A 27,242-nucleotide genomic window follows, 5' to 3' on the forward strand; every position below is an offset into this window, starting at 1 on the left:
GGCAGAGGCGCTCCTCACTTCCCAGACGGTGGGTGGCCGGGCAGAGGCGCTCCTCACTTCCCAGACGGGGCGGCCGGGCAGAGGCGCTCCTCACTTCTTCCCGGACAGGGCGGCCGGGCAGAGGCGCTCCTCACTTCTTCCCGGACGGGGTGGCCGGGCAGAGGCGCGCCTCACTTCCTCCCGGACGGGGCGGCCGGGCAGAGGCGCGCCTCACTTCCTCCCGGACGGGGCGGCCGGGCAGAGGCGCTCCTCACTTCCTCCCGGACGGGGCGGCCGGGCAGAGGCGCTCCTCACCTCCCAGACGATGGGAGGCCGGGCAGAGGCGCTCCTCACTTCCCAGACGATGGGTGGCCGGGCAGAGGCGCTCCTCACTTCCCAGACGGTGGGTGGCCGGGCAGAGGCGCTCCTCACTTCCCAGACGGGGTGGCCGGGCAGAGGCGCTCCTCACTTCCAGACGATGGGTGGCCGGGCAGAGGCGCTCCTCACTTCCCAGACGATGGGTGGCCGGGCAGAGGCGCTCCTCACTTCCCAGACGGTGGGTGGCCGGGCAGAGGCGCTCCTCACTTCCCAGACGGTGGGTGGCCGGGCAGAGGCGCTCCTCACTTCCCAGACGGTGGGTGGCCGGGCAGAGGCGCTCCTCACTTCCCAGACGGGGCGGCCGGGCAGAGGCGCTCCTCACTTCCTCCCAGACGGGGCGGCCGGGCAGAGGCGCTCCTCACTTCCTCCCGGACGGGGCGGCCGGGCAGAGGCGCTCCTCACTTCCTCCCGGACGGGGCGGCCGGGCAGAGGCGCTCCTCACTTCCTCCCGGACGGGGCGGCCGGGCAGAGGCGCGCCTCATTTCCTCCCGGACGGGGCGGCCGGGCAGAGGCGCGCCTCACTTCCTCCCGGACGGGGCGGCCGGGCAGAGGCGCTCCTCACTTCCTCCCGGACGGGGCGGCCGGGCAGAGGCGCTCCTCACCTCCCAGACGATGGGCGGCCGGGCAGAGGCGCTCCTCACTTCCCAGACGATGGGTGGCCGGGCAGAGGCGCTCCTCACTTCCCAGACGGGGCGGCCGGGCAGAGGCGCTCCTCACTTCCAGACGATGGGCGGCCGGGCAGAGGCGCTCCTCACTTCCCAGACGGTGGGCGGCCGGGCAGAGGCGCTCCTCACTTCCCAGACGGTGGGCGGCCGGGCAGAGGCGCTCCTCACTTCCCAGACGGTGGGCGGCCGGGCAGAGGCGCTCCTCACTTCCCAGACGGTGGGCGGCCGGGCAGAGGCGCTCCTCACTTCCTCCCGGACGGGGCGGCCGGGCAGAGGCGCTCCTCACCTCCCAGACGATGGGCGGCCGGGCAGAGGCGCTCCTCACCTCCCAGACGATGGGTGGCCGGGCAGAGGCGCTCCTCATTTCCCAGACGGGGCGGCCAGGCAGAGGCGCTCCTCACTTCCCAGACGGGGCGGCCGGGCAGAGGCGCTCCTCACTTCCAGACGATGGGCGGCCGGGCAGAGGCGCTCCTCACTTCCCAGACGGTGGGCGGCCGGGCAGAGGCGCTCCTCACTTCCCAGACGGTGGGCGGCCGGGCAGAGGCGCTCCTCACTTCCCAGACGGTGGGCGGCCGGGCAGAGGCGCTCCTCACTTCCCAGACGGTGGGCGGCCGGGCAGAGGCGCTCCTCACTTCCCAGACGGTGGGCGGCCGGGCAGAGGCGCTCCTCACTTCCCAGACGGTGGGCGGCCGGGCAGAGGCGCTCCTCACTTCCCAGACGGTGGGCGGCCGGGCAGAGGCGCTCCTCACTTCCCAGACGGTGGGCGGCCGGGCAGAGGCGCTCCTCACTTCCCAGACGGTGGGCGGCCGGGCAGAGGCGCTCCTCACTTCCCAGACGGTGGGCGGCCGGGCAGAGGCGCTCCTCACTTCCCAGACGGTGGGCGGCCGGGCAGAGGCGCTCCTCACTTCCCAGACGGTGGGCGGCCGGGCAGAGGCGCTCCTCACTTCCCAGACGGTGGGCGGCCGGGCAGAGGCGCTCCTCACTTCCCAGACGGTGGGCGGCCGGGCAGAGGCGCTCCTCACTTCCCAGACGGTGGGTGGCCGGTCAGAGGCGCTCCTCACTTCCCAGACGGGGCGGCCGGGCAGAGGCTCTCCTCACTTCCCAGACGGTGGGTGGCCGGGCAGAGGCGCTCCTCACTTCCCAGACGATGGGTGGCCGGGCAGAGGCGCTCCTCACTTCTTCCCGGATGGGGCGGCCGGGCAGAGGCGCTCCTCACTTCTTCCCGGATGGGGCGCCCGGGCAGAGGCGCTCCTCATTTCTTCCCGGACGGGGCGGCCGGGCAGAGGCGCTCCTCACTTCCCAGACGGGGTGGCCGGGCAGAGGCGCTCCTCACTTCTTCCCGGACGGGGCGGCCAGGCAGAGGCGCTCCTCACTTCTTCCCGGACGGGGCGCCCGGGCAGAGGCGCTCCTCATTTCTTCCCGGACGGGGCGGCCGGGCAGAGGCGCTCCTCACATCCCAGACGGGGCGGCCGGGCAGAGGCGCTCCTCACTTCTTCCCAGACGGGGTGGCCGGGCAGAGGCGCTGCTCACTTCCCAGACGGGGCGGCCGGGCAGAGGCACTCCTCACTTCCCAGACGGGGCGGCCGGGCAGAGGCGCTCCTCACTTCCCAGACGGGGCGGCCGGGCAGAGGCGCTCCTCACTTCCCAGACGGTGGGTGGCCGGGCAGAGGCGCTCCTCACTTCCCAGACGATGGGTGGCCGGGCAGAGGCGCTCCTCACTTCTTCCCGGATGGGGCGGCCGGGCAGAGGCACTCCTCACTTCTTCCCAGATGGGGCGGCCGGGCAGAGGCGCTCCTCACTTCTTCCCGGACGGGGTGGCCGGGCAGAGGCGCTGCTCACTTCCCAGACGGGGCGGCCGGGCAGAGGCACTCCTCACTTCCCAGACGGGGCGGCCGGGCAGAGGCGCTCCTCACTTCCCAGACGGTGGGTGGCCGGGCAGAGGCGCTCCTCACTTCCCAGACGATGGGTGGCCGGGCAGAGGCGCTCCTCACTTCTTCCCGGATCGGGCGGCCGGGCAGAGGCGCTCCTCACTTCTTCCCGGATGGGGCGCCCGGGCAGAGGCGCTCCTCATTTCTTCCCGGACGGGGTGGCCGGGCAGAGGCGCTCCTCACTTCCCAGACGAGGCGGCCGGGCAGAGGCGCTCCTCACTTCTTCCCGGACGGGGCGGCCGGGCAGAGGCGCTCCTCACTTCTTCCCGGACGGGGCGCCCGGGCAGAGGCGCTCCTCACTTCTTCCCGGACGGGGCGGCGGGGCAGAGGCGCTCCTCACTTCCCAGACGGGGCGGCCGGGCAGAGGCTCTCCTCACTTCCCAGACGGTGGGTGGCTGGGCAGAGGCGCTCCTCACTTCCCAGACGATGGGTGGCCGGGCAGAGGCGCTCCTCACTTCTTCCCGGATGGGGCGGCCGGGCAGAGGCGCTCCTCACTTCTTCCCGGATGGGGCGCCCGGGCAGAGGCGCTCCTCATTTCTTCCCGGACGGGGCGGCCGGGCAGAGGCGCTCCTCACTTCCCAGACGGGGTGGCCGGGCAGAGGCGCTCCTCACTTCTTCCCGGACAGGGCGGCCAGGCAGAGGCGCTCCTCACTTCTTCCCGGACGGGGCGCCCGGGCAGAGGCGCTCCTCATTTCTTCCCGGACGGGGCGGCCGGGCAGAGGCGCTCCTCACATCCCAGACGGGGCGGCCGGGCAGAGGCGCTCCTCACTTCTTCCCAGACGGGGTGGCCGCGCAGAGGCGCTGCTCACTTCCCAGACGGGGCGGCCGGGCAGAGGCACTCCTCACTTCCCAGACGGGGCGGCCGGGCAGAGGCACTCCTCACTTCCCAGACGGGGCGGCCGGGCAGAGGCGCTCCTCACTTCCCAGACGATGGGTGGCCGGGCAGAGGCGCTCCTCACTTCTTCCCGGATCGGGCGGCCGGGCAGAGGCGCTCCTCACTTCTTCCCGGATGGGGCGCCCGGGCAGAGGCGCTCCTCATTTCTTCCCGGACGGGGTGGCCGGGCAGAGGCGCTCCTCACTTCCCAGACGGGGCGGCCGGGCAGAGGCGCTCCTCACTTCTTCCCGGACGGGGCGGCCGGGCAGAGGCGCTCCTCACTTCTTCCCGGACGGGGCGCCCGGGCAGAGGCGCTCCTCACTTCTTCCCGGACGGGGCGGCGGGGCAGAGGCGCTCCTCACTTCCCAGACGGGGCGGCCGGGCAGAGGCGCTCCTCACTTCCCAGACAGGGTGGCCGGGCAGAGGCGCTCCTCACTTCCCAGACGATGGGTGGCCGGGCAGAGGCGCTCCTCACTTCCCAGACGATGGGTGGCCGGGCAGAGGCGCTCCTCACTTCCCAGACGGTGGGTGGCCGGGCAGAGGCGCTCCTCACTTCCCAGACGGTGGGTGGCCGGGCAGAGGCGCTCCTCACTTCCCAGACGGTGGGTGGCCGGGCAGAGGCGCTCCTCACCTCCCAGACGGTGGGTGGCCGGGCAGAGGCGCTCCTCACTTCCCAGACGGTCGGTTGCCGGTCAGAGGCGCTCCTCACTTCCCAGACGGGGCGGCCGGGCAGAGGCGCTCCTCACTTCCCAGACGGTGGGTGGCCGGGCAGAGGCGCTCCTCACTTCCCAGACGGTGGGTGGCCGGGCAGAGGTGCTCCTCACTTCCCAGACGGGGCGGCCGGGCAGAGGCGCTCCTCACTTCCCAGACGGGGCAGCCGGGCAGAGGTGCTCCTCACCTCCCAGACGGGGCGGCCGGGCAGAGGCGCTCCCCACCTTCCAGATGGGGCGGCGGCCGGGCAGGGGCTGCAATCCCAGCACCCTGGCAGGCCAAGGCAGGCGGCTGGGGGGTAGAGGCTGCCGCGAGGCCAGACCACGCCACCGCACTCCAGCCCGGGCAACACCGAGCACTGGGTGAGCGAGACTCCGTCTGTAGTCCCAGTACCTCGGGAGGCTGAGGGGGGCAGAGCACTCGGCGTCAGGAGCTGGCGACCAGCGTGGCCAAGATGGCGAACGCGTGCCTGCATCCAAAGGAGAAAAGGCAGGCAGCGGTGGCGCGCGCGGGCAGTCCCAGGCAGTCGGCGGCGCGGGCAGCAGCAAGCCGAGTAGATTGTAGCCTGAGCCAGAGAGGGAAAGAAAGAAAGGAAGAAAGGAAGAAAGGAAGAAAGGAAGAAAGGAAGGAAGGAAGGGAGGAAGGGAGGAAGGAAGGGAGGAAGGAAGGGAGGAAGGAAGGGAGGAAGGATTTTATTTTAATTATTATTATTTTTTGCGACAGAGTCTTGCTCTATCGCCCAGGCTGGAGTGCAGTGGTGTGATCTCGGCTCACTGCAACCTCTGCCTCCCGGGTTCAAGTGATTCTCCTGCCTCAGCCTGCTGAGTAGCTGAGATTACAGGCATGCAGTAGCCATACTTTATTATTATTATTATTATTTTTGAGATGGACTTTTGCTCTTGTTGCCCAGGCTGGAGTGCAATGGTGTAATCTCGGCTCACTGCAACCTGTGCCTCCTAGGTTCAAGCGATTCTCCTGTCTCAGCCTCCTGAGTAGCTGGGATTACAGTCACCCACGACGAAGCCTGGCTAATTTTTGTAGTTTTATTTTTTTATTTTTGTATTATTTATTTAGTTTTTGAGACAGGGCCTCACTGTGTCGCCCAGACTAGGGTGCAGTGGCGTGGTTGCAGTTTGCTGCAACCTCCACTTCCAGGCTCAAGCGATTCTCCTGCTTCAGCCTCCTAAATAGCTGGGATTACAGGCGTGCACCACTACCAACAGGCTAATTTTTGTTTTTGTTTTTGTTTTTTTTTTTTTTTGAGACAGAGCTTCGCTCTTATTGCTCAGGCTGGAGTGCAATGCCACAATCTCGGCTCACTGCAACCTCTGCCTCCTGGGTTCAAGCGATTCTCCCGCTTCAGCCTCCTGAGTAGCTGGGATTACAGGCATGTGCCACCAAGCCTGGCTAATTTTGTATGTTTGGTAGAGATGGGGTTGCTCCATGTTGGTCAGGCTGGTCTCGGAACTCCCGACCTCAGGTGATTCACCTGCCTCAGCCTCCCAAAGTGCTGGGATTACAGGTATGAGCCATTGTGCCTGGCCTGTATTTTTAATAGAGATGGAGTTTTTCCATGTTGGCCAGGCTGGTCTCGAATTCCTGACCTCAAATGATCCACCCACCTCGGTCTCCCAGCATGCTGGGACTACAGGCATGAGCCACCGCGCCTGCCCTAATTTTTGTATTTTTATTAGAGACGGGATTTTATCATGTTGGTCAGGCTGGTTTTGAACTCCTGACCTCAGGTGATCCACCCACCTCGACCTCCCAAAGTGCTGGGATTACAGGTGTGAGCCGCTGCACCTGGCCTCCAGGTAGCCATATTTTAAAGTAGGATTCAGCGTCAGATATCCCAGGCCTTGTTCACCGCATTTCACTACTCTGCTTCTCATTATTGCCCACACTCATGTCTTTTCCCTAAATGGGATTTATTGCATTGGAGTGTCAAAATATGCAGAAAAAGCACAAGACCCTTGCATGGACTTTGAAATAGTGGGCCTTGTTTTAGCAGAGGTTTGTTCATTGGAGACTCAATTAAAGGGCAAGACGGTGTTTCCTGGTGGATTCTTTTGTACATTCATGATTTCTGAGGTGTTTTGGTTTTACTTTAAAATAAGACTTTGGGTGTCCTTTTGTAGGTGGATAAACACATTCGAAGGCTTGACGCAGACCTGGCGCGCTTTGAGGCAGATCTGAAGGACAAGATGGAGGGCAGTGATTTTGAAAGCTCCGGAGGGCGAGGGTTAAAAAGCAAGTCTGTTAATTTTTTTTCTTTATTTATTACTGTTAACTATGGAGTTTTGAAGAGTCTTGTCACGGTAAATCATTAAAGTATGATCACTAGGGTAAGTATCATATTTGGGTAAACCTTGTCTTGCAGGCTGGGCGTGGTGGCTCATGCCTGTAACCCCAGCACTTTGGGAGGCTGAGGCAGGAGGATCACTTGAGGGTAGGAGTTTGAGACCGACCTGGGCAACATAGTGAGACCTCGTCTCACAAAAAATTTAAAAATTAGCTGGGTGTGGTGGTGCACACCTGTGGTCCCAGCTACTTGGGAGGCTGAGGTGGGTGGATTGCTTGAGCCCAGGAAGTCAAGACTGTGGTGAGCTATGATTGCTCCATTGCACTCCAGCCAGCCTGGGAGACAGAGTGAGACCCCTTCTTAAAAACAAAACACAAAACTTGCCTTGCTTTAGAGAATTCTATAAAAATAATTTGTGTCTTGATTATTTTTCAGAAGGCCGGGGTCAGAAAGAAAAAAGAGGGTCCCGGGGCCGAGGCAGGAGGACATCAGAGGAAGATACACCAAAGAAAAAGAAGCATAAAGGAGGGTAAGAGGCTTTCCCCCCTTTTTCCCAAAAGAACAAATACCCATAGCCTGTATCCCGGATGTAGAAACACTGATGGAAGCTGAGCCCTGAGTGAAGTGCACACTGTGCGCTGGGTGGTATTCTGGTTCTTATGCTGTGCGCCTGTCGTCAGCCTGTCCTCACCGCAGCCTTTGAGGGGGTGCCATTGTCAGGGGCGTTTTCAGTGTCGCAGGGACCTGCCCAGGCTTTAGAGCTGCTGTGGTGCGGCCGGGCCTGCACCTGGAGTCTGACTCCAGTGCCTGTCCTCTTAGCCACAGTGTGTGCTGCCCCGCTAGGGACAGTAGGATGGTGAGCAATGTGTTGTTGACAGAGGCCAATGTAAACCACGCTTTAAGTAGCTAGATTTCTGTATATCTGTCAGTTATTTTATGTGTCAATATATAGTTTGCATATATTCATTGTTTATTATGTGGCCACATTTATTAAATAGACATGTCATTTAACTTGAAGTTTTTTGAGATACTTTATTTATTTATTTATTTATTTATTTATTTATTTATTTTTTTTTTTGAGACGGAGTCTCGCTCTGTCGCCCAGGCTGGAGTGCAGTGGCGCAATCTCGGCTCACTGCAAGCTCCGCCTCCCGGGCTCACGCCATTCTCCTGCCTCAGCCTCCCGAGTAGCTGGGACTACAGGCGCCCGCCACCACGCCCGGCTAATTTTTTGTATTTTTAGTAGAGACGGGGTTTCACCGTGGTCTCGATCTCCTGACCTCGTGATCCGCCCGCCTCGGCCGTCCAAAGTGCTGGGATTACAAGCGTGAGCCACCACGCCCGGCCAAGAGATACTTTATTTAAAGCATTCTCCCACTGACACCCTCCCTGCCAAAGGTATTGTATACCCTCCAAAGAGATTGTAGTATTACCTCAGAGGAGTGACATTTAGACTAAAGAGAAAATGATGAAATGCCATGAAGCCTCTATGGAGATGATTCTCACAGGGGGAGGGGTCAAAGAGTGTAAGTTTTGGGCATGGTGGCTCATGCCTATAATTCCAGCACTTTGAGAGGCCAAGGTGGGAGGATCACTTGAGCCCAGGAATCTGAGACCAGTCTGGGCAACAAAGTGAGACCCCCCCATCTCTACAAAAAAATAGAAAAAATTAGCTGAGTGTGGTGGCGTGGGCTGTAGTCCCAGCTACTAGGGAAAGCTGAGCTGGGAGGATCATGAGCCATGACCGCACAACTACATTCCAGCCTGGGCCACAACGTGAGACTCTGTCTCAAAAAAAAAAAAATAAAGAGAAAAAAAAGTTCTTCTTGACAAAAAAGGGACAATTTTCTTTTTTTTTTTTTTTTTTGAGATGGGGTTTCGCTCTTGTTGCCCAAGCTGGAGTGCAATGGTGCCATCTCGGCTCACTGCAACCTCTGCCTCCTAGGTTCAAGCGATTCTCCTGCCTCACCCTCCTGGACAGCTGGAACTACAAGTGCGTGCCACCATGCCCGGCTAAGTTTTTGTATTTTTAGTAGAGATGGGATTTCACCATGTTAGCCAGGCTGGTCTCGAACTCCTGACCTCAGGTGATCCACCTGCCTCGGCCTCCCAAAGTGCTGGGATTACAGGCGTGAGCCATCACACCCGACCCAATTTTCAGTTTTTTGTTTGTTTGTTTGTTTTTGAGATGGAGTCTTGCTCTGTCAGTCAGGCTGGAGTGTGATGGTGCAATCTCGGTTCACTGCAAACTCTGCCTCCCAGGATCAAGCAGTTCTCCTCCCTGAGCCTCCCAAGTAGCTGGGACTACAGGTGCATGCCACCACACCCAGCTAATTTTTTTTTATTTTTGTAGAGATGAGGTTTCACCTTGTTAGCCAGGATGGTTTTGATCTCCTGACCTCGTGATCCACCCGCCTTGGCCTCCCAAAGTGCTGGGATTACAGGTGTGAGCCACCGTGCCCAGCCCCAATTTTCAGTTTTTTTTAGCTAGTGCTTAGCCTTTTGGCTGGGCACAGTGGCTCATGCCTGTAATTGGAGCACTTTGGGAGGCCAAGGCAGGTTAATCACCTGAGGTCAGGAGTTCAAGACCAGCCTGACCAACATGGTGAAACCCCATCTCTACCAAAAATGCAAAATACTTAGCTGAGTGTGGTGGCAGCTGCCTGTAATCCCAGCTACTTGGGAGGCTGACGCAGGGAGATTGCTTGAACCCGGGAGGTGGAGGTTGCAGTGAGTCAAGATCACACCACTGCACCCCAGCCTGGGTGACACAGCGAAACTCCATCTCAAAAAAAAAAAAAAAAAAAAATCCCAACAGTCTTGTATTGTAAAGTAGTGCACAGATACAGAAAACCGCACAGAACAAACATGGTTTAATTAATTTCCGTAAAGTGAAGATCTTTGTAAGTAGCACCTAGTCAGTGATTAACTGCTGCTGGAAGGCCTTCCATGTGCCCTGTTAAAATCATAAACTCTTCCTGCCCCCAAATAAACATGATCCAGATTTCTATAGTGTTTATTTCCTCGTTTCTTTAATAGTTTTATAGTGCATTCCTAGACACTATACATTATAGTTTAGTCCCGCTGTTTTTCTAACCTTTTAAATTAATTTTATTAAGAAATAATTCACATACAATAAAATGTTATTCTAAGTGTACAGTTTGATGTTGCATTCAGTTCTTAAAGTTATGGAAGTATTCAGGCTTTCTATTTCTTCTCGAGTCAGTTTTGGAAAAAATCTGTGTCTTTCTTTTTTTTTTTTTTTTTTTTTTGAGACGGAGTCTCGCTCTGTTGCCCAGGCTGGGGTGCAGTGGCGCAATCTCGGCTCACTGCAAGCTCCGCTTCCTGGATTCACGCCATTCTCCTGCCTCAGCCTCTCCGAATAGCTGGGACTACAGGCACCCGCCACCATGCCCGGCCAATTTTTTTGTATTTTTAGTAGAGACGGGGTTTCACCGTGGTCTCGATCTCCTGACCTCGTGATCCGCCCGCCTCGGCCTCCCAAAGTGCTGGGATTACAAGCGTGAGCCACCGCGCCCGGCAAATCTGTGTCTTTCAAGAAATTTGTTTCATGTAAATTGTCAGATTTTTTTGACATCGGGTTGTTAATAATTTTGCATTATTATGGTTCTGATGTGGTGTCTGTTATGATGACCCCTCTTTCAGTCCTGATATTGGTAATTTATGTTTCTCTCATTTTGTCTTGATCCTTTTTTTTTTTTTTTTTTTTTTCCTGAGGCAGGGTCTAGCTGTGTCACCTAGGCTGGAGTGCAGTGGCATGCACATGGCTCACTGCAGCCTCCACCTCCCCGTCCCCAGGCTCAAGCGATTCTCCCACCTCAGCCTCCCGTGTAGCTGGGACGACAGACACGTGCCACTATGCCTGGCTAATGTTTTGTAGAGACAAGGTTTCATCATGTTGCCCAGGCTGGTCTCAAACATCTGGGCTCAAGCAGTCCGCCTGCCTCAACCTCTCAGTGTGTTGAGATTACAGGCGTGAGCCACTGCGTCTGGCCGTCTTGATCTTTTTAGAGAACTAGCTTTTAGTTTCATTATTTTTATTGTTTTCTCTATTTTTTTGTTTGCTATTGCATTTGTTTCTACTCTCTATTTCCTTTTTTCTACTCGGGTTTACTTTGCCTATACTATTCTAGCTTTTTAAGGTGGAAGTAGCTTGGATAATTGATTTTTATATCTTCCTTGTTCTAATTATTATTTTTGTTGCACTCCACAAATTTTGATATATTATGATTTTGATATAATTTTGATATTGTTTTTATTTTTTATTTTGTTTACCTATTTAAAATATTTTAGAATGTTTTCCTTGTTTTTTGAAATGAGGTCTCACTCTGTCACCCAGGCTGGAGTGTAGTGGCACGATCTTGGCTCATTGCAGCCTCCACCTCCTGGGCTCAAGAGATCCTCCCACTTCGGCCTCCCAAGTAGCTGGGACGACAAGTGCATGACACCATGCCTGGCTAATTTTTTATATTTTTGGTAGAGATGGAGTTTCGCCATGTTGCCCAGGGTGGTCTTAAACTCCTGAGCTCAAGTGATCCACCCACGTTGGCCTCCCAAAGTGCTGGAATCGAATTTTTGTGTGTGTGTGTGAGACGGAGCCTCACTCTGTTGCCCAGGCTTGAGTGCAGTGGTGTGATCTTGGCTCACTGCAACCTCCGCCTCCTGGGTTCAAGCAATTCTCTTGCCTCAGCCTTCTGAGTAGCTGGGATTACAAGCACGTATCACCATGCCTGGCTAATTGTTTTTTTGTATTTTCAGTAGAGACAGGGTTTCACCATGTTGGCCAGGCGGGTCTTGAACTCCTGACCTCAGGTGATCCGCCTGCCTTGGCCTCCCAACGTACTGGGATTACAGGTGTGAGCCACCGCACCTGGCCTAGAATTTTTTTTTTTTTCATGCTGCTTCTTTGCCCTATAACTTATGTAGAAGTATGTGTCTCGATTTCCAAATAATTTGGGATTTTTCAGATACCTTTCTCATTTTAATTTTTAGTTGAGTTCTGTTGTGGTCAAAGAACATTATATAATTGAAATCCTTTGAAGGCCAGCTAATTTTTGTATTTTTAATAGAGACAGGATTTCACCATGCTGGGTAGGCTGGTCTCAAACTCCTGACCTCAAGTGATCTGCCCACCTCGGCCTCCCCTCCCTGTAAAGTGCTGGGATTACAGGCATGAGCCACTGCACCCGGCCTTCATTGCAATATTTGGTCTGTTCATATTTAACATAATTAATGATATGGTGGGATTTAGATTCACCATCTTGCTATTAGTTTTCTGTTTGTTCCTTCTGCTCCTTTCCTGTCTTCTTTTGGAATAATGAAGTATTTTTTTAGTATTCCGTTTTTTTCCCACTCTTGTCTTACTAGCTGTGCTTGTTTTTTTTTTTTTTTTTTTCCCCCGAGACGGAGTCTTGCACTGTTGCCCAGGCTGGAGTGCAATTTTCAATGGCGTGATCTTGGCTCACTACAACCTCTGCTTCCCAGGTTCAAGCGATTCTCATGCCTCAGCCTCCCCAGTAGCTGGGATTATAGGTGTGCGCCACCACACCTGGCTAATGTTTTTGTATTTTTAGTAGAGACGGGTTTTCACCAGTTTGGCCAGGCTGGTCTCGAACCCCTGACCTCAAGTGATCCACCCACCTCGGCCTCCCAAAGTGCTAGGATTACAGGCGTGAGCCACCACCCCGGCCCGTGTGTTTTAAGGATTGCTCTAGTGTGTGCACTCAGTTTCCTTAAGTGGCCACAGTGAGCTTCAGATATTACACTATTCGACGTTTAACGTGAGGCTGTTGTCCTTCATTTTGCTTCTGCATGAGATCTAAGCTTCACAATACGTGTTATTACCTTAGATGCAAACCACTGATTATGTTAAACACATTTTAAAATATATGTGGAATGTAAAGATGTCGAACTCACAGAAGTAGAGAGTAGAATGGTGGTCAGGCGCTGGGGTGGTCAGGGCAGATGTTGGATACAGAATTTCATTTATATAGGAGGAATAAGTTCAAAAGATCTGTTTTACAACATGGTGACTATAGTTAATAACAATATAGTCTCAAAAAAATGTGTAGATTTTAAGTGTTCTTGCCACGAAAGTCACCCCATATATAGTTACCCCATATAGTTGCCATTTCTGGTAACCTTCATTTTTTTTTGAGAGAGTCTTGCTCTGTGGCCCAGGCGGGAGTGCAGTGGTATGATCTCAGCTCACTGCAACCTCTGCCTCCCGGGTTCAAGTGATTCTCGTGCCTCAGCCTCCTGAGTAGCTGGGATTACAGGCACCTACCACCACACCTAGTTAATTTTTGTATTTTTAGTAGAGGTGGGGTTTCGCCATGTTTGCCAGGCTGGTCTCAAACTCCTGGCCTCCAGTGACCCTCTCACCTCAGCCTCCCAAAGTGGCGGGATTACAGGCATGAGCCACTATGCCTGGCCCAACTTTTATTTCTTAATATTTATTTTATTTTCTTTCTTTAAAATTTTTTTTTCCATACATATTCTGCTTATATATATTTCTTTATGTGGATGCAAATTTCTGTCTTGTCATTTCTCCTCTGCTGAAGAACTTTACATTTTTTACAGTACATGTATGCTGATGGTGATGAATTCTCTCAGTTTTTGTTTCTCTGAAAATGCTTTTATTTCGCTGCATATAGAATTTTAGGTTGACCTTTTTTTCTTTTATCACTAAAGATGTTCTCTCATCTTCTTCTGGCTTTCATTGATTCTGATGATAAATTCGTGAGAATGATTATTTTTGGTGGTTTCTTGGTTTTTTTTGCTTTCAAGATTTCTCATTGTCACTGGCTCTTAACAGTTTGGTTATGAGGTGTATTGGTGTGATTTTTTGTGTATATTTTGCGTGCAACTTGTTGAGCATCTTTGAACTGTTGGTTTATACTTTGCATCAAATTTGGAAAATTTTCAGACAGTTCTTCCAATATTTTTGTGCTCTCCTTTCTCATCTTCCTGCTATCCAGCTCCCTGTGTGTTCTGTAGCTTAGATTTTCTCACAGCTCACTGAGGCTCTGCTTACTTTCTGTAAGCTTTTTTATTTCTGTACTTCAGTTTGATTTGTTTCTATTACTTTATGTATTTATGAGACAGGTTCTGGCTCTGTCACCCAGGCTGGAGTGCAATGGTGCAGTGTCGGCTCACCGCAGCCTCTGCCTCCCGGGTTCAAGCCATTCTCCCGCCTCAGCCTTCCAAGTAGCTGGGATTACAGGTGAGCGTCACCGCACCCGGCTAATTTTTGTATTTTTAGTACAGCCGGGGTTTCAGCATGTTGGCCAGGCTGGTTTCAAACTCCTGGCCTCAAGTGATCCGCCCAGCTCGGCCTCTCACCTGCCCTTTCCTTCCTCCCTCCCTTCCTCCCTTCCTCCCTCCCTCCCTCCCTCCCTCCCTTCCTCCCTTCCTCCCTTCCTCCCTCCCTCCCTCCCTCCCTCCCTTCCTCCCTTCCTTCCTTCCTTCCTTCCTTCTTTTCTCTCTCTCTTTTTTCTCTGAGAAGGTCTTGCTTAGTCGCCCAGGCTGGAGTGCACTGGTACAATCTTGGCTCACTGCAAGCTCCGCCTCCCGAGTTCAAGTGATTCTCTGCCTCAGCCTCCCACGTAGCTGGAATTACAGGCGCGTGCCACCATGACTGGCTAATTTTGTATTTTTAGTATAGACAGGGTTTCACTGTGTTATGCAGGCTGGTCGCGAACTCCTGTGCCACCATTCCTTGGTAACCAGCTTTTAAAAAAACATCATCAGCCCTATTTCCCTGCTGAGTGTATGTGTCTTATGATTTGTTATTAGCTGTCTGACCTTAGGTATAAAGGAAGCGTGGAGAGGGAAATTTCTGTTCTCCCCAGGAGGTATTCATTCTGTTTTAGTCCAGGCCAGTAGGGCTGGGGGCCTGGGGCCGGGCAGGGTCTCAGCTTCACCTCCACCCACACCCCTTGAGGACCTTGAGATTTCCTCTCTGGCCTCCTGCCCCAGCGGCTTCCACAGTTGGTAGAAGTGCGGGGGAGGAGACCGGCCGTGCCGAGCAGACCCCTTCCTCGAGAACTCGGAGGTTGCAGGGATTTTCCTTCTGCTTTTAGTTGCTCTGTGCAGCCTCTGGACTATAAATGTCGGTGGGGACGCGGCCGCCATGTGTGGCTGTGTGGGCTCAGCGTGGCCCAGTGGCCAGCCCAGCCCTGGCTCAGTGCATGAGGCAGGCGGACGCCCCCCAGCCCCCAACCCCCCCCTCCGGCGCAGGTCCTCCAGCTCTGTTGCTCCACAGCCCCCAGCCCTCACTCAGTGCGTGAGGCAGGTGGACACCCCCTAGCCCCCAACCCCCCCTCTGGCTGCAGGTCCTCCAGCTCTGTTGCTTCACAGCTCCCGGCATCTTTGAGAAGGTGGTTTTTGTGACTTGCTGGGTTTTGTGTTTTCTAACTCAGTGGCAACAGCGTTCTGAGTCTTCCTGCTCCTTCCTGCTCGGAACCTGAAGGTCCTGTCCCGACCGTGCCTTTTCTGCGTGAAAGTGGGACTCCTCCTGGTCTCCTCCTCACCCAGTGCTGTTTCTCAAGGGTATGCTAGGCATAAGGAATGCAGGCACTGGGGGTCCTCGTGGTGGTGAAGGAGACTCCAGCTCCCTGTTGGGGTCAGGGCTTCCTCCCTGAGGGCTCTGCCCTGCTTCGGAGACCTCAGGAACAGCCAGCACCTCTGCAGACACAGGAAGATCCACTGGGGCCTCATGGCCTTTCCTGTCAGCACTGTTTAGCAGCAATGCGGAGCCTGGGAGCTCAGCGCTGCCTGCCGGGCAGCTCGCAGTAGTGACAGATGAGAAGGGTGATCACCGATGGTGACAGTTGCGGGGCCCCTGCGGCTCTGGATCTAGCTTGTGTGTGAATCTCTTTCTTCTCTGTGCCCCCAAGTGGCAGTGCTGCTCCTGTCCCATTGCAAGACGTCAAGATGGGCTGGTAAGGCCAGCTCTGAAGCTGGGCTCTGATGCCCAAGGCGCCAAGCAGGCCCCTTCCAGAGGGACAGGAGGCTGGTGCAGGTGGGCAGACGGGTCATCCTGAGGACCAGTCGGTTGGACCCAAAGCCTGGCTTGCCGGGGCGGCAGTCTGCACTCGTGTGCCTCCAAGGGCATCATCCTGGGTGTGCGCAGTAGCCCGCCTGCCCCTGGGCTCTGGAGTTCCGTGGCGTGCGTCCCTGACCCAGCAGCACAGTGGGTTTTCACGCCCCTCGTGGTCACGCTGTGGGGCCAGGCCACTCTGCCTCAAGGCGGGTCCTGTTCCCTGCTGGGGACCCGGGAGCATCCTGTCCCTGTGGCCTGCCCTGTTCAGGCCCGTTCCCCACGTGCCCGGGGCTCTTCCTGGAATGCAGTGTTCCTAGACTGCACAGATGCTCCGTGTCTCGTCTGAGATCCCGTGACCTGAGGCTGCCCCCTGCACTGTTGCTGCCCTGTGGCCTTGCTCTGGCGAGGCAGAACCTGTGTGTGTGGATGAAGGGCAGTGTCACCTGTAGCACCTGGAATCCCGGAGCTTGGACAGGCAGCCAGCCCCCTGCTAGGAGCTACGTGGAGTGCTGGGAAGCCATCGGGGCCGGGCACGGAAGGGCTTGCTGGCACCGTCTGGCGAGGGGTGCCTGCCACACCCTGGGGAATTAGCACAGAGGGTGCCTCTTGTGGCAGTGGTGCCGAAGGGAGTCAGCAGCCGCTGACAATTGGGGTCACCCTGGCCTGTGCAAGGGACAGGGCTCCCCATGGCCTACTGGTTGCCTCCCTCAGGGTTGCTAGCAGCACTCCCTGGCCACACGCCATGGCGCTCCCTCAGGCGAGACTGGAGAGGCCAATGAGGCCTGCACACTGGCCTCACCTTCTGGGGTGCCCTTGCTGGGCGGTCCCCTCAGGCCCCCGGCCGTCTCACAGCCGTCAAATCTGGCCAGCGCCCTCGAACCTGGTGATGCTGAGACACAGGTCATGTAGCAGCCCAAGATGTCGGGTCGGGCTTTGTGGACAGAATTGGACTCGGCACAGAAGAGGAGGGCGTCAGAGAGCGTTTCGGGGACGGTTGGCAGCAGAGGGTGCTGCCCTGCTCTCCGCGGGTGAGAGGTGACTCGAGACCGCAGGAGCCCCTTGGAGGTGAAGCCACAGGTGGCATCCCGGAATCGGCAGGAGGCTGAGACGTAGACCCTTGCGAGCCGCTGCTGGAGGACAGACCCGAAGACTGCTTGAGACTGTTGCTTGAATGCAGTGTCGGCAGCACCTGGACCTGGACTTGGGACACTGATGGATTTCAGCTCTAAAGAGAAAGCCCTGTCTATTCCCAGACAGAGAGAAAGAGCAGAAGAGCAGATTACCCGCAAAGGACAGACTTAGGTGGGCGCCCCTGTGCCAGAGGGCAGCGGGGAGGCCGGGTGCATGCAGAGCCTGAGCATGTGTGTATGTGTACAGGCAATTGCAAAGGTGTAGAAAAGCTTCAGACGGCTATCTAAGGAAAAGCTGAGTGTTGGTTCCCTCTGGGACCCAGACTTCTGCCCCTTGGCTTTCCCCGATCGTGACTGTTTTTCTCACGGCCACATTCCTCCTGCTAACCTGCCGTGTTTACATAGCAACTGGATATTCTTGGGTTGGAGGGTGGGATAGGGAAGATACTTTTTCTTTCTGTACTAATGGGAATACACTGTCTATAGTACCTGCAGCTTGTAAGTTTATTTGAAAAATACTGAAATATAAAAGCGTAAATTTCCCCCTAAGTGCATCCCTTTCAAGCGGGGAAGTCTGCACCTGAGGTCTGTGGTCCTGGCAGGGCGGCCGTGGTGCTACAGGTGGCAGACTTGGAGGGAGGCATCGACAGGGTGGAACACCCGCCAGGCTGCTGTGTGGAAACCCACGTGGGAGCTGATGGGGATGGAGCAGTGACAAGGATGGCGTGTGGTCGGAAGGGGCCCGGTGCCAGGTGGACAGCTGGGTGGGTGGTGGGCGGGCCGGGGAGTGTGTGGGGAGCTGCTGGTTGAGTCGGTATTGGGGCAGAGGTCCCTGAGTAGGTGCGTGGAGGGCCCGGGTGCAGGACGCACGGCTGTTCTCTTGGGAGGAGGTCACAGTTACGGGAGAGCTGTTGACTGTGCGGGCCGCTCTGACACCCGTCAGTCTGGGGTGGGAGGCTGGCAGGCTTCTCTCAGGTGTCAGCCGTCTGCTGGCGGAGATGACATGTGCTTGTTTCCAAAGGGGCCAGGGTCTTTGGAGGGATGGCCCAGAAGTGGGGTGAGTCCAGAGGTCCCGGGGGAGTCCCGTCTGGGAGGAGGGACCAAGATGAGTGTGGACTCGTCCCCAGAGAGGGACCAGAACCCCGGTGCTGTGGGTGAGTGCTGCGCTTCACAGCCTCTTGGGGGCCCTCTGTGCCCCCATGTCCCCACCTGGGTCCGAAGGTGGAGGCGAGGTCTCCACCCCTCTGCTGCCAGCTGCTGCTGTTCCTGGATTTTTGTGGGTAACAGTGTTCTTTCTAGCATCAGCTGACAATCTGTTCATATCCTTAATGATTTTCTTGCTGCGCCTTAGAACATTGCGTGTTCAGAGGGGTTATTGAGGTTTTGAAAATGTGTGCTCCAGGAAGAAAACGTCCACAAGGTGTGTATTCAGTTAGTGCATGACCGCAGTGGCCGGCCCTGGAGTTGCATTCATTTCTAAAGCACAATGGGAAAATGGAAGCAAGCTTATTCATTATGTGTCACGCAGAGCACGGTACCAATTTCCCCCTTGGGATGATTGTCTTCACAGTTTTGGGGTGAGGGGGCCTTAAGTCAGAGACAGAAGGGCCCGTGGTGTCCGTGCCGTCTCACTTCCTCTGTGGCCTTCAGCGGTGCCTGTGCCCTGTCTGCTGCAGGTCTGAGTTCACTGACACCATCCTGTCCGTGCACCCCTCCGACGTGCTGGACATGCCCGTGGACCCGAATGAACCCACGTACTGCCTGTGCCACCAGGTCTCCTACGGGGAGATGATTGGCTGTGACAATCCAGACGTGAGTGTCACCTGCGGGATTCGTGCCGTGGGGCGGGGTCTTGTGTGTGGGGGGGTGCTGGTGGGTGTTGGCATTTGTTGTGTTTCGTGTACAGAACAGGAGGCGTGTTGACTGCGGTTTCTCCCTTTACTTTGCAGTGTCCGATTGAGTGGTTTCACTTTGCCTGCGTGGACCTCACCACGAAACCCAAAGGAAAATGGTGAGTGTGGGGACGCTCGCTCTGTTTTCCCCCAGCCTGCTGGGTGTTGCGCTGCTGGCCTCCCCGGGAGAAGGTGCTAGATGGCAGAATCTTGCCGGGCTTAGCAGGGTGCAGTAGCCATGTAGGCATGCCCCACGGTGGCCTCAAGGAGTGTGGCTGGCTGCTCTGCGTGTGGCTTTTTCCCCCCTTTGCTGCTGTGCCTGTCCGAGCTGGCAGAGGGATGCTGTCACCCAGGGATGGCGGTTACCAGGTTACGTAATATTCACGTTAACGGCCCCTCGTGAAGGACAACCTTCTGGACTCTGTGGGAGGTAGGGATCGTCTTACATCAGAAATGAGAGGTTCTTGTCCCCTAGGGAAATTTGGGAAAGAGAGCATGAGCTGTGAGCCCTGAAGCCGGGGCGTGGATCTAGGGCTCTGCCCCTGGCTTTGTCTAGTGGAGAAGCAGCAGGTGCCAGGAGCATTTTCTCTTCCTGACCCTTGCATCCCCTTGGCAATGGCAACTTTCTGCATTGTTGTTCCTCAGATTTCATTTAAATAAAAACCTGTAGTCTGGGCAACATCAGGAGACCCCAACTCTACAAAAAATACAAAAATTAGCTGGGCGTGGTGGTGCGTGCCTGTGGTCCCAGCTACCTGGGAGGCAGAGGCGGGAGGATGGCTTGAGCCTGGAAGTCCGAGGCTTCAGTGAGCTGAGATCGTGCCACTGCACTCCAGCCTAGGCGAGAGAGCAAGACCCTGTCTCAAATAAATAAATAAAAAGATAAAAACCTGGCTTTGTTTGCCTGTGCTGAAAATCTAAAAATGGATATATATGTTCTGAAAATGAAATCAGAATGTGCTCTTCTGTGTGGCACTCCGAGGTCATCGCGGCAGCGTGTTTGAAACTCCGGCAGACTCGCCCGAGTTGGTAAGAGCCAGTTATCCTTGGTGTTCGGTGTGGGGACACAGGGAAAGGATGCTGTGTCTCAGAGGCTGGCCAAGCTCACGGTGTCACGGTGACACAGGCTGTCCTGTCACTGGTGCCCCACACCGTGCGGCTGGGGGACGGTGTACCGGGGGTTTTGAGAAGGGGTACGGAGGCTGTTAGGGCGGAGGGCCCTGGGCAGGCTTGGGCCTGGGCCAGGCAGGGGTTGACGGTTGCCGTCACATGCGAGTCGGCTGCCTCCTGTGTGGGGAACCTATGGAATGTCCTCTGTGGTCGGCAGCTGCCTCTGTTCAGGAGCCCTTTGTGCATGTGGTTCCAGAACTTGCTCAGAGTCACCAGGGAGCACTTGTGAGACGGCAGCTTCCAGGGCCAGTGCAGGGTGCCTGGCTGGGTTTCCGTGGGCCTGAGGGGCTGCCATGCTCATGCGTGCTTGGTCCCTGCAGCCCCCACAGACTCCAGACAGAGGGCACCAGCGACCCTGCCATCGGCCGGGGAAGGAGGACCCAACTGTTCAGGAGGAACGCCTGGGTTTCAAATCGGTTTTGCTCATTGATGTGTATCTGTCAACTTCAGAACCGGCGTCCTGCATAGAGCCGCACGTGCATCGGCGCGTTTTCCCTGCAGGAGGGCCGCAGCCCCACTGCGTGTGCCTCTCCTGGTGCCCTCCTGCTGGCGTGCAGCAGCCCTAGGAGACAGGGGGAGGCGGGCCCTGGGCACCCTGCGCGCTGGCAGAAATGGCGCCCGGAGCCTCATTGCGCCTTTCTTGTCACAGGTTCTGTCCGCGGTGTGTCCAGGAAAAGAGGAAGAAGAAGTAGGAGGAGCTGTGTGCCCGGATCCGAGGAGCAAGTTAATCTATTCCTTCGTTCGTGTTGCAATATTTCCCTTCGTTTTAAAACTACCTTGTTTGGTTGATACTTAGTAACTCAGTGGCCAGTTGAAATGCTGGATGTTTCCTAGAACAAGAACCCACCAAACCCTGTTCGCACAGAAGGGCGACCTTGCGGGGACTCGCCACCGCGACGTTAGTGTGGCTTTTACAGGACTTCCCCTGAGCGTCAGCAGGGAGCCCCGACGGACGTGGGCGGGCGCTCTGAGCTCGGGCTGCCCGGCCAGGCGTGCGGGCGGGGACGTGGTAACCTGGTCCACGACAACCTGGTCCACGGCCGCTGCTCTGCAGTGTGCAGCGCCACCGTCGCATAGCTTTCCTGTGGTTTTCTAGGACTGTTTGGTACAGCCCGGGCTCCGCGTGCCTCAACCGCTGGAGCACACCTGCCACTGAGAGGCGCGTGTGGGGCCATTGCCGTGGCAGCCGGCTGCCGTCCTCACACTCAGCTCCGTGCCGCATCCGGCCACCGTGCGCTCCTGCATGGGGCGCCTCTGACAGGCCCAGGAGGGCTGGGGGCTCTTCCCCGGAGGAAGTGGCCTCCGCCTCACTGTGCGCTGCCTTTTTAGCTTGGACTTCAGTCCTCCCTTGGGGGATTCACCTCTGGAGTAAACGGCTCTTCATTAGCTTGGAGTAGCTGTGGGTCCTGTGACCAGCGCCCACAAGACCCTGTGCAACAGCTGGGCTGATGTTCCGTTTCTCTGGGAATTGGTGACGTTTTTACTGTGAAGATGAAATTATTGTAATAGCATGAAGATCGTGGGTCTGTGTGTCTGTGAAGTGAGTCCCATCTGCCAGGAGCTGACGAACCACGGATGCGTCTGCCTGTGCTGTGCATTCCTAGGCCCGCGGCTCCCGTTCAAGGGGACTCCGATGTGAATTTGTTGTGAATTTATTGTGCCACAATAGCAGTTCTGGAATGAAGCTAGGAAACTCGAGTGTGCTTTTTGTTTAATTAGCGTTCACCAAGCTGAGCCGGAGCCATCCTTTCAGTGGTAGTTGGGGAAGGCTGTGCAGATTTGCTCTGCTGTGATGCATTGGTGACGGTGCCCAGCCTGCAGTTCTCAACAGCATTGCAGGCTCTCGGAAATCCTCTCCTGTGCCTTTAGAGGAAGGAGAGGATTCCTGAGGAATGCAGGGAAGCCTGTTTCTGTCCTCACACCACAGAAAGAAACCTGAGGGAAAACTGAGACGTGAGGGTCCCAATTTAAGAAAAGCCTGGTTTTCTTCATGGTGGGGGGCCATTTGGAATGACAGTCTCACTTCCTTCTGATGGCTACAGCTGTATCTTTTCCTCCTGTGTTTAATGTTTCACTAGGGAGAGGAAATAAAGCAGAAGGAACGTGTGAAGCTCTGTGTCTCAGACGGGGCCCTCCCCTCGAGAAGGTAGTCAGTGAGTGAGAACGAGAACAAGAACATCTGAACAGTCCTGGTTGGGATGGTGTCCACATTCATGTTCTGCGGTTCTTGAACACACGGATGTCTCTGGGCCGCCTGTCCTTTTCCGAGGGTGTGGGTGGGAGTGGATCCTCCGGGCGCAGGTGCCAGGCAGGTGCAGGCGGGCGGTCGGCCACTGCCGCTGCTCGTCCCTGCCAGTGTCTGGGGCTTGAAGGGGCTCCCTCCAAGCGGTGCCTTCCTGCGGCTTAGAAGGGAAAGCGCCAGAGAGGGCAGGCTACAGTGCTTCACACCCTCAGCCACGGCTGTGAAACTGGAGATGGGCGGGTTTTGTATGTTAATTTTTTTTTTTTTTGAGATGGAGTTTTGCTCTGTCACCCAGGCTGGAGTACAGTGGCATGATCTTGGCTCACTGCAAGCTCCGCCTCCCGGGTTCACGCCATTCTCCTGCCTCAGTCTCCCGAGTAGCTGGGACTACAGGCGCCCGCCAACATGCCCGGCTGATTTTTAAAATATTTTTAGTAGAGATCGGGTTTCACCATGTTAGCCAGGATGGTCTCCATCTTCTGACCTTGTGATTTGCCCGCCTTGGCCTCCCAAAGTGCTGGGATTACAGGCGTGAGCCACCGCGCCCGGCCACCCAGCTAAGTTTTGTATTTTTGTTGGAGACGGTGTTTCACCATGTTGGCCAGACTGGTCTCAAACTCCTGGGGTCAAATGATCTACCTGCGTCGGCCTCCCAAAGTGCTGGGATTACAGGTGTGAGCCACTGCACTCAGCTGGGAGATGAATTTTCATTTAATGACAACTTTTTGTTAACACAGGTTTTGTGTGTGTGTGTGTCTTTTTTTGTTTGTTTTTTTGTTTTGTGTTTTTGAGACGGAGTTTTACTTTTGTCACCCAGGCTGGAATGCAATGGCACCATCTTGGCTCACTGCAACCTCCGCTTCCTGGGTTCAGGTGATTCTCTTGCCTTAGCCTCCTGAGTAGCTGGGATTATAGGCGCCCACCACCACGCCTGGCTAATTTTTGTATTTTTAGTAGAAATGGGGTTTCACCATGTGTGGCCAGGCTGGTCTCGAACTCCTGACCTGAAGTGATCCACCTGCCTCGGCCTCCCAAAGTGCTGGGATGACGGGCATGAGCCACCGCACCCGGCCAACACAGATGCTTAATGATGGTGGAGGATACATTGTGGAAAACGTTTTTCTCTCTTTTACCATTTTTGGGAAGAGGGATAGGTAAGTGCAGGGAGTTTGTGCTGAAACAGTGCCTGGCAGTTTTTCAGAAATGAATTTGATATTGTGCTCCACCTTTGAGCTGTTCACGCCTGTGGCCACCCCTGGAAAGCGCTGGGGTTGTTGGTGCTTTCGGCTGCCCGGCTTCCTGAGGTCTCGCTGCTTTCTGGGGAAAGATGACTGGCTTCCGTGTGGGAAGCTTTTGTCTGACACGTGGCGATGTGGGCCTGCCTGCCACTGTGCACCATCCCAGGTATTGAATTTTGACCTTTTCTTTTCAAGTTTCTGTGCTTAGGTGTTTTTAATGTTTACTTTTGCCACTTACAATAATATCACCAAAATAATATGCATAGAGTTTTGGAAGAAACACAGAAAGCATGAGCAGAATGAGACAATTCCTTGGGCTGTAGTTTGGACCCAACTGAATCCTGGGTGCTCTGTGGCCGATGCTGTCTACCCGTAGGAGAGACACACTCAGGAGTGGCCATTTGGCCAGAAAAGAAGGTCATGGCCCCTGGCCTGGCCCCAGCCCTGCAGGGACACAGGAGCCACACCGTTTGCACCATCCACGCCTTGCTTCAGAAGGCCTGGCCGCCTTCTCCCTGTGGGTGATTCAGGGATTTAGTCTTGGACCAGACCCCCCTCCACAGCTGCCCAGCCCCAGACCCATCTCTTGGATTGAGGGTGTGTGGGCTGGACCCAGTGGGTCACTCTGGAGCTTCATCTGAGCCGAAGGTGTGGGTCCTCTGTGGCTGTGCGATTGGCCTCTATGGGAAGGAGCGTTCTGCCCATTTTCTTGCTTTCAGTGCTGCGGTATCAGTCAGTAATCTGAGGGAATCCTGTAGGGAAGGCAGGCTGCAGTGAAAACAGGAGCTGGTGAAACTGAGCCCTCTGCATCTGCGAATGTGCCCCAGGTGCTGCTGCTGGGGACATGGATGCTGAGCGGAGGCCTGCGTGGCTGCCTGAGCGGCAGCTGACCGCCCGTCTCACTGTTGGCCAGGGCTCTGTGGCGTGGGTGTTTTCCAGTCCACCTGGAGCAGCGAGAAGCAGCTGTGCAGACCGGTGGCGGTGGGAGGGTTTGCTGGGACGGATGGGGACACCGGCCAGCTTGTCTTCTGTCCAGCAGCCCCGTCGGACTTGGCCTCCTGTCCTGTCGTTGGGAGCCCCGGCTGGGGCTGCTTTCAGCAATGACGCTGGCCCAGAGCAGCTTCCCACGTGACCATAGAGCCGAGGGTCTGTCCTGTCCTAGGTTAGGTCTTCATGGTTTAGAATAAAACCGTGAGGGATGTTAATTATGGGCATTGAAGACTTAAGGTTTTCCTAAATTTTTAGTGAGCAGTGATTGGCCTTCAATACTTGTGCTGAGAGGAATTTTAAGCCAGGGGAAGTGTAAGAAAATGTTCCCATTCAAGAGAGATTGTATTGGAGTTTCTTTCTTCCTCTGTATGTATTTTGTGGTGTTCACCTTTAACCACATTTCATCCAAAAAGATGATGCAGCTTTAACATGAATGTTACATTTTTATTTTCAAGGAATTATTATCTATGTTCCCTTTGTAAAGGAAAGACAATGTTGTAAATCTTTTTATTAGATAATGTAAAGATGTATATCAGTATTTTTGGATCATGTTATAGATTATGGATATATTGTTTAATAAATAAAGTATTTTTTGGAACAAACAATTGAAAGTGCATCTGTATTAGCCCGTTTTCACGCTGCTGATAAAGACATACCCGAGACTGGGTAATTTATAAAGAAAAAGAGGTTTTTTTAAAAAAAAATTTTTCTTTTCTTTTTTTGAGACGGAGTCTTGCTCTGTCACCCAGTCTGGAGTGCAGTGGCACTGCGTGATTTAGGCTCACTAACGTCTGCCTCCTGGGTTCAAGCGATTCTCCTGCCTCCGCCTCCTGAGCAGCTGGGATGACAGGCATGTGCCACCATGCCGTGCTAATTTTTGTATTTTTAGTAGAGATGGGGTTTCGCCATGTTGGCCAGGCTGGTCTTGAACTCCAGACCTCAGGTGATCTGCCTGCGTCAGCCTCCCAAAGTGTTGGGATTACAGGCGTGAGCCACCGCACCTGACAGAAAAAGAGGTCTAGTGGACCCTCAGTTCCACATGGCTGGGGAGGCCTCACAATCGTGGCGGGAGGCGAAAGGCACATCTTACATGGCAGCAGACGAGAGAATGAGAGCCGAGTGAAAGGGGCTTCCCCTTATAAAACCATTGGATCTCATGAGACTTACTACCACGAGGAAAGTATGGGGGGACCACACCCATGATTCAGCATCATTTTGGGAAACAGGTGTAAAATGTCAGTGTTGTGCCCAGAGGCAGGTGTGTGAAGTTGAATTCTGAAGGGGTATGCAGTGATTGGAGCGTGGTTTGCGGCGCTTGCTGGCTGGGGGTCTGGGGAGGACCCTGTGCCTTACCTTGGGTGGTTGCTCAGGAAGCTCAGTGGCCAGTGCTGGGGCTCAAGTTGACTTCCAAGGAAGACGTGTGAGAATGCTGCAGTTGCTTTTTTTCTTTTTCTTTTTTTTTTTTTTGAGATGGAGTCTTGCTCTGTCACCCAGGCTGGAGTGCAGTGGCGCAATCTCTGCTCACTGCAAGCTCCGTCTCCCAGGTTCACGGCATTCTCCTGCCTCAGCGTCCCAAGTAGCTGGGACTACAGGCGCCCGCCACCACACCCGGCTAATATTTTGTATGTTTAGTAGAGACGGGGTTTCACCGTGTTAGCCAGGATGGTCTCGATCTCCTGACCTCGTGATCCGCCCGCCTCAGCCTCCCAAAGTGCTGGGATTACAGGCGTGAGCCACCGCGCCCGGCCGCTGCAGTTGCTTTCTAAAGGAGTACTGTGCTTGCTCTGGAAAGGCAAGACTTAACTGTGTTGCACTTGCCCTTTGGAAGCTGCTGGAGTCAGCTTGGGCTCTGTATTAGTCCATTCTTGTATTGCTATAAAGAACGACCTGAGACTGTGTAATTTATAAAGAAATGAGGTTTAATTGACTCACAGTTCTGCAGGCTGTACAGGAAGCGTGGTGCGGAGGCCTCAGGAAACTTACATCATGGCAGAAGGCGAAGGGGAAGCAAGCACGTTTTACCATGGTGGACCAGGAGAGAGAGGGAGCAAAGCGGAAAGGAGCCACACTTTTAAACAAGCAAGTCTCCTGAGAGTTCACTCACTTTCACAAGAACAGCAAGGGGGAAATCTGCCCCCATGAGCCAATCACCTCCTACTAGGCCCCTCCCCCAACACTGAGGATTATAATTCAACATAAGATTTGGGCGGGGACACAAATCCAAACCATATCAGGCTGTTACCACAATACCACAGACTGGAAGGCTTAACAAAAATGTCTCGTATTTCTGGAGATTGGAAGTCCAAGATTAAGGCGCTGGTGTTGTCTGGTGCCTGTCCAGGGCTCTTCCCTTGGGTTGCAAACGCTGCCTTCTCATGTGTGCCTACATGAGTGACTGGGAGAGGGAGCTCTCTGGTGTCTCTTTTTTACGGATGCCTGTCCTGTCCGATCAGGACCCCACCCTTGTGACTGACTTTAACCTTAATTACTTCTTCAGAAGTCCCATCTCCAAATACGGCCATATTGGGGGTTACGAATTCTGGGGGACACAAACATAACAGGAGCTGATGGGTCTCAAGATGTTGCCTTGAGGAGTGCATTAACAGAACCTGGGAAGAGCTTGGTCATCACGAGGTACAGTCGGCCTCTCACCCACCGTCCAGGTGAAAACCAATC

The 27,242-nt window shown here is 55.3% G+C and overlaps 1 protein-coding gene across 5 annotated transcripts in view; it reads left to right on the forward strand.

Annotated features, from left to right (window-relative positions):
* Window positions 1–25,171, forward strand: part of ING5 (inhibitor of growth family member 5) — a 35,298-nt gene extending 10,127 nt beyond the window's left edge. For 3 of the 5 annotated variants that reach the window (XM_055291279.2, XM_063645369.1, XM_055291284.2), the window contains exons 4-8: window positions 6,674–6,785; window positions 7,273–7,366; window positions 18,711–18,846; window positions 18,984–19,045; window positions 20,746–25,171. In XM_055291279.2, the coding sequence (XP_055147254.1) occupies window positions 6,674–6,785; window positions 7,273–7,366; window positions 18,711–18,846; window positions 18,984–19,045; window positions 20,746–20,788 (447 nt within the window). In that variant the 3' untranslated portion in view covers window positions 20,789–25,171. Of the gene's footprint in view, window positions 1–6,673; window positions 6,786–7,272; window positions 7,367–15,281; window positions 17,757–18,710; window positions 18,847–18,983; window positions 19,046–20,745 lie in introns of those variants that run through there. The other 2 variants (XM_055291282.2, XM_055291285.2) reach the window with 2 other exon arrangements.
* Window positions 25,172–27,242: the final 2,071 nt, after the last annotated feature.

Source organism: Symphalangus syndactylus, chromosome 8 (genome assembly GCF_028878055.3).
Source record: "Symphalangus syndactylus isolate Jambi chromosome 8, NHGRI_mSymSyn1-v2.1_pri, whole genome shotgun sequence".
Classification (NCBI taxonomy): domain Eukaryota; kingdom Metazoa; phylum Chordata; class Mammalia; order Primates; family Hylobatidae; genus Symphalangus; species Symphalangus syndactylus.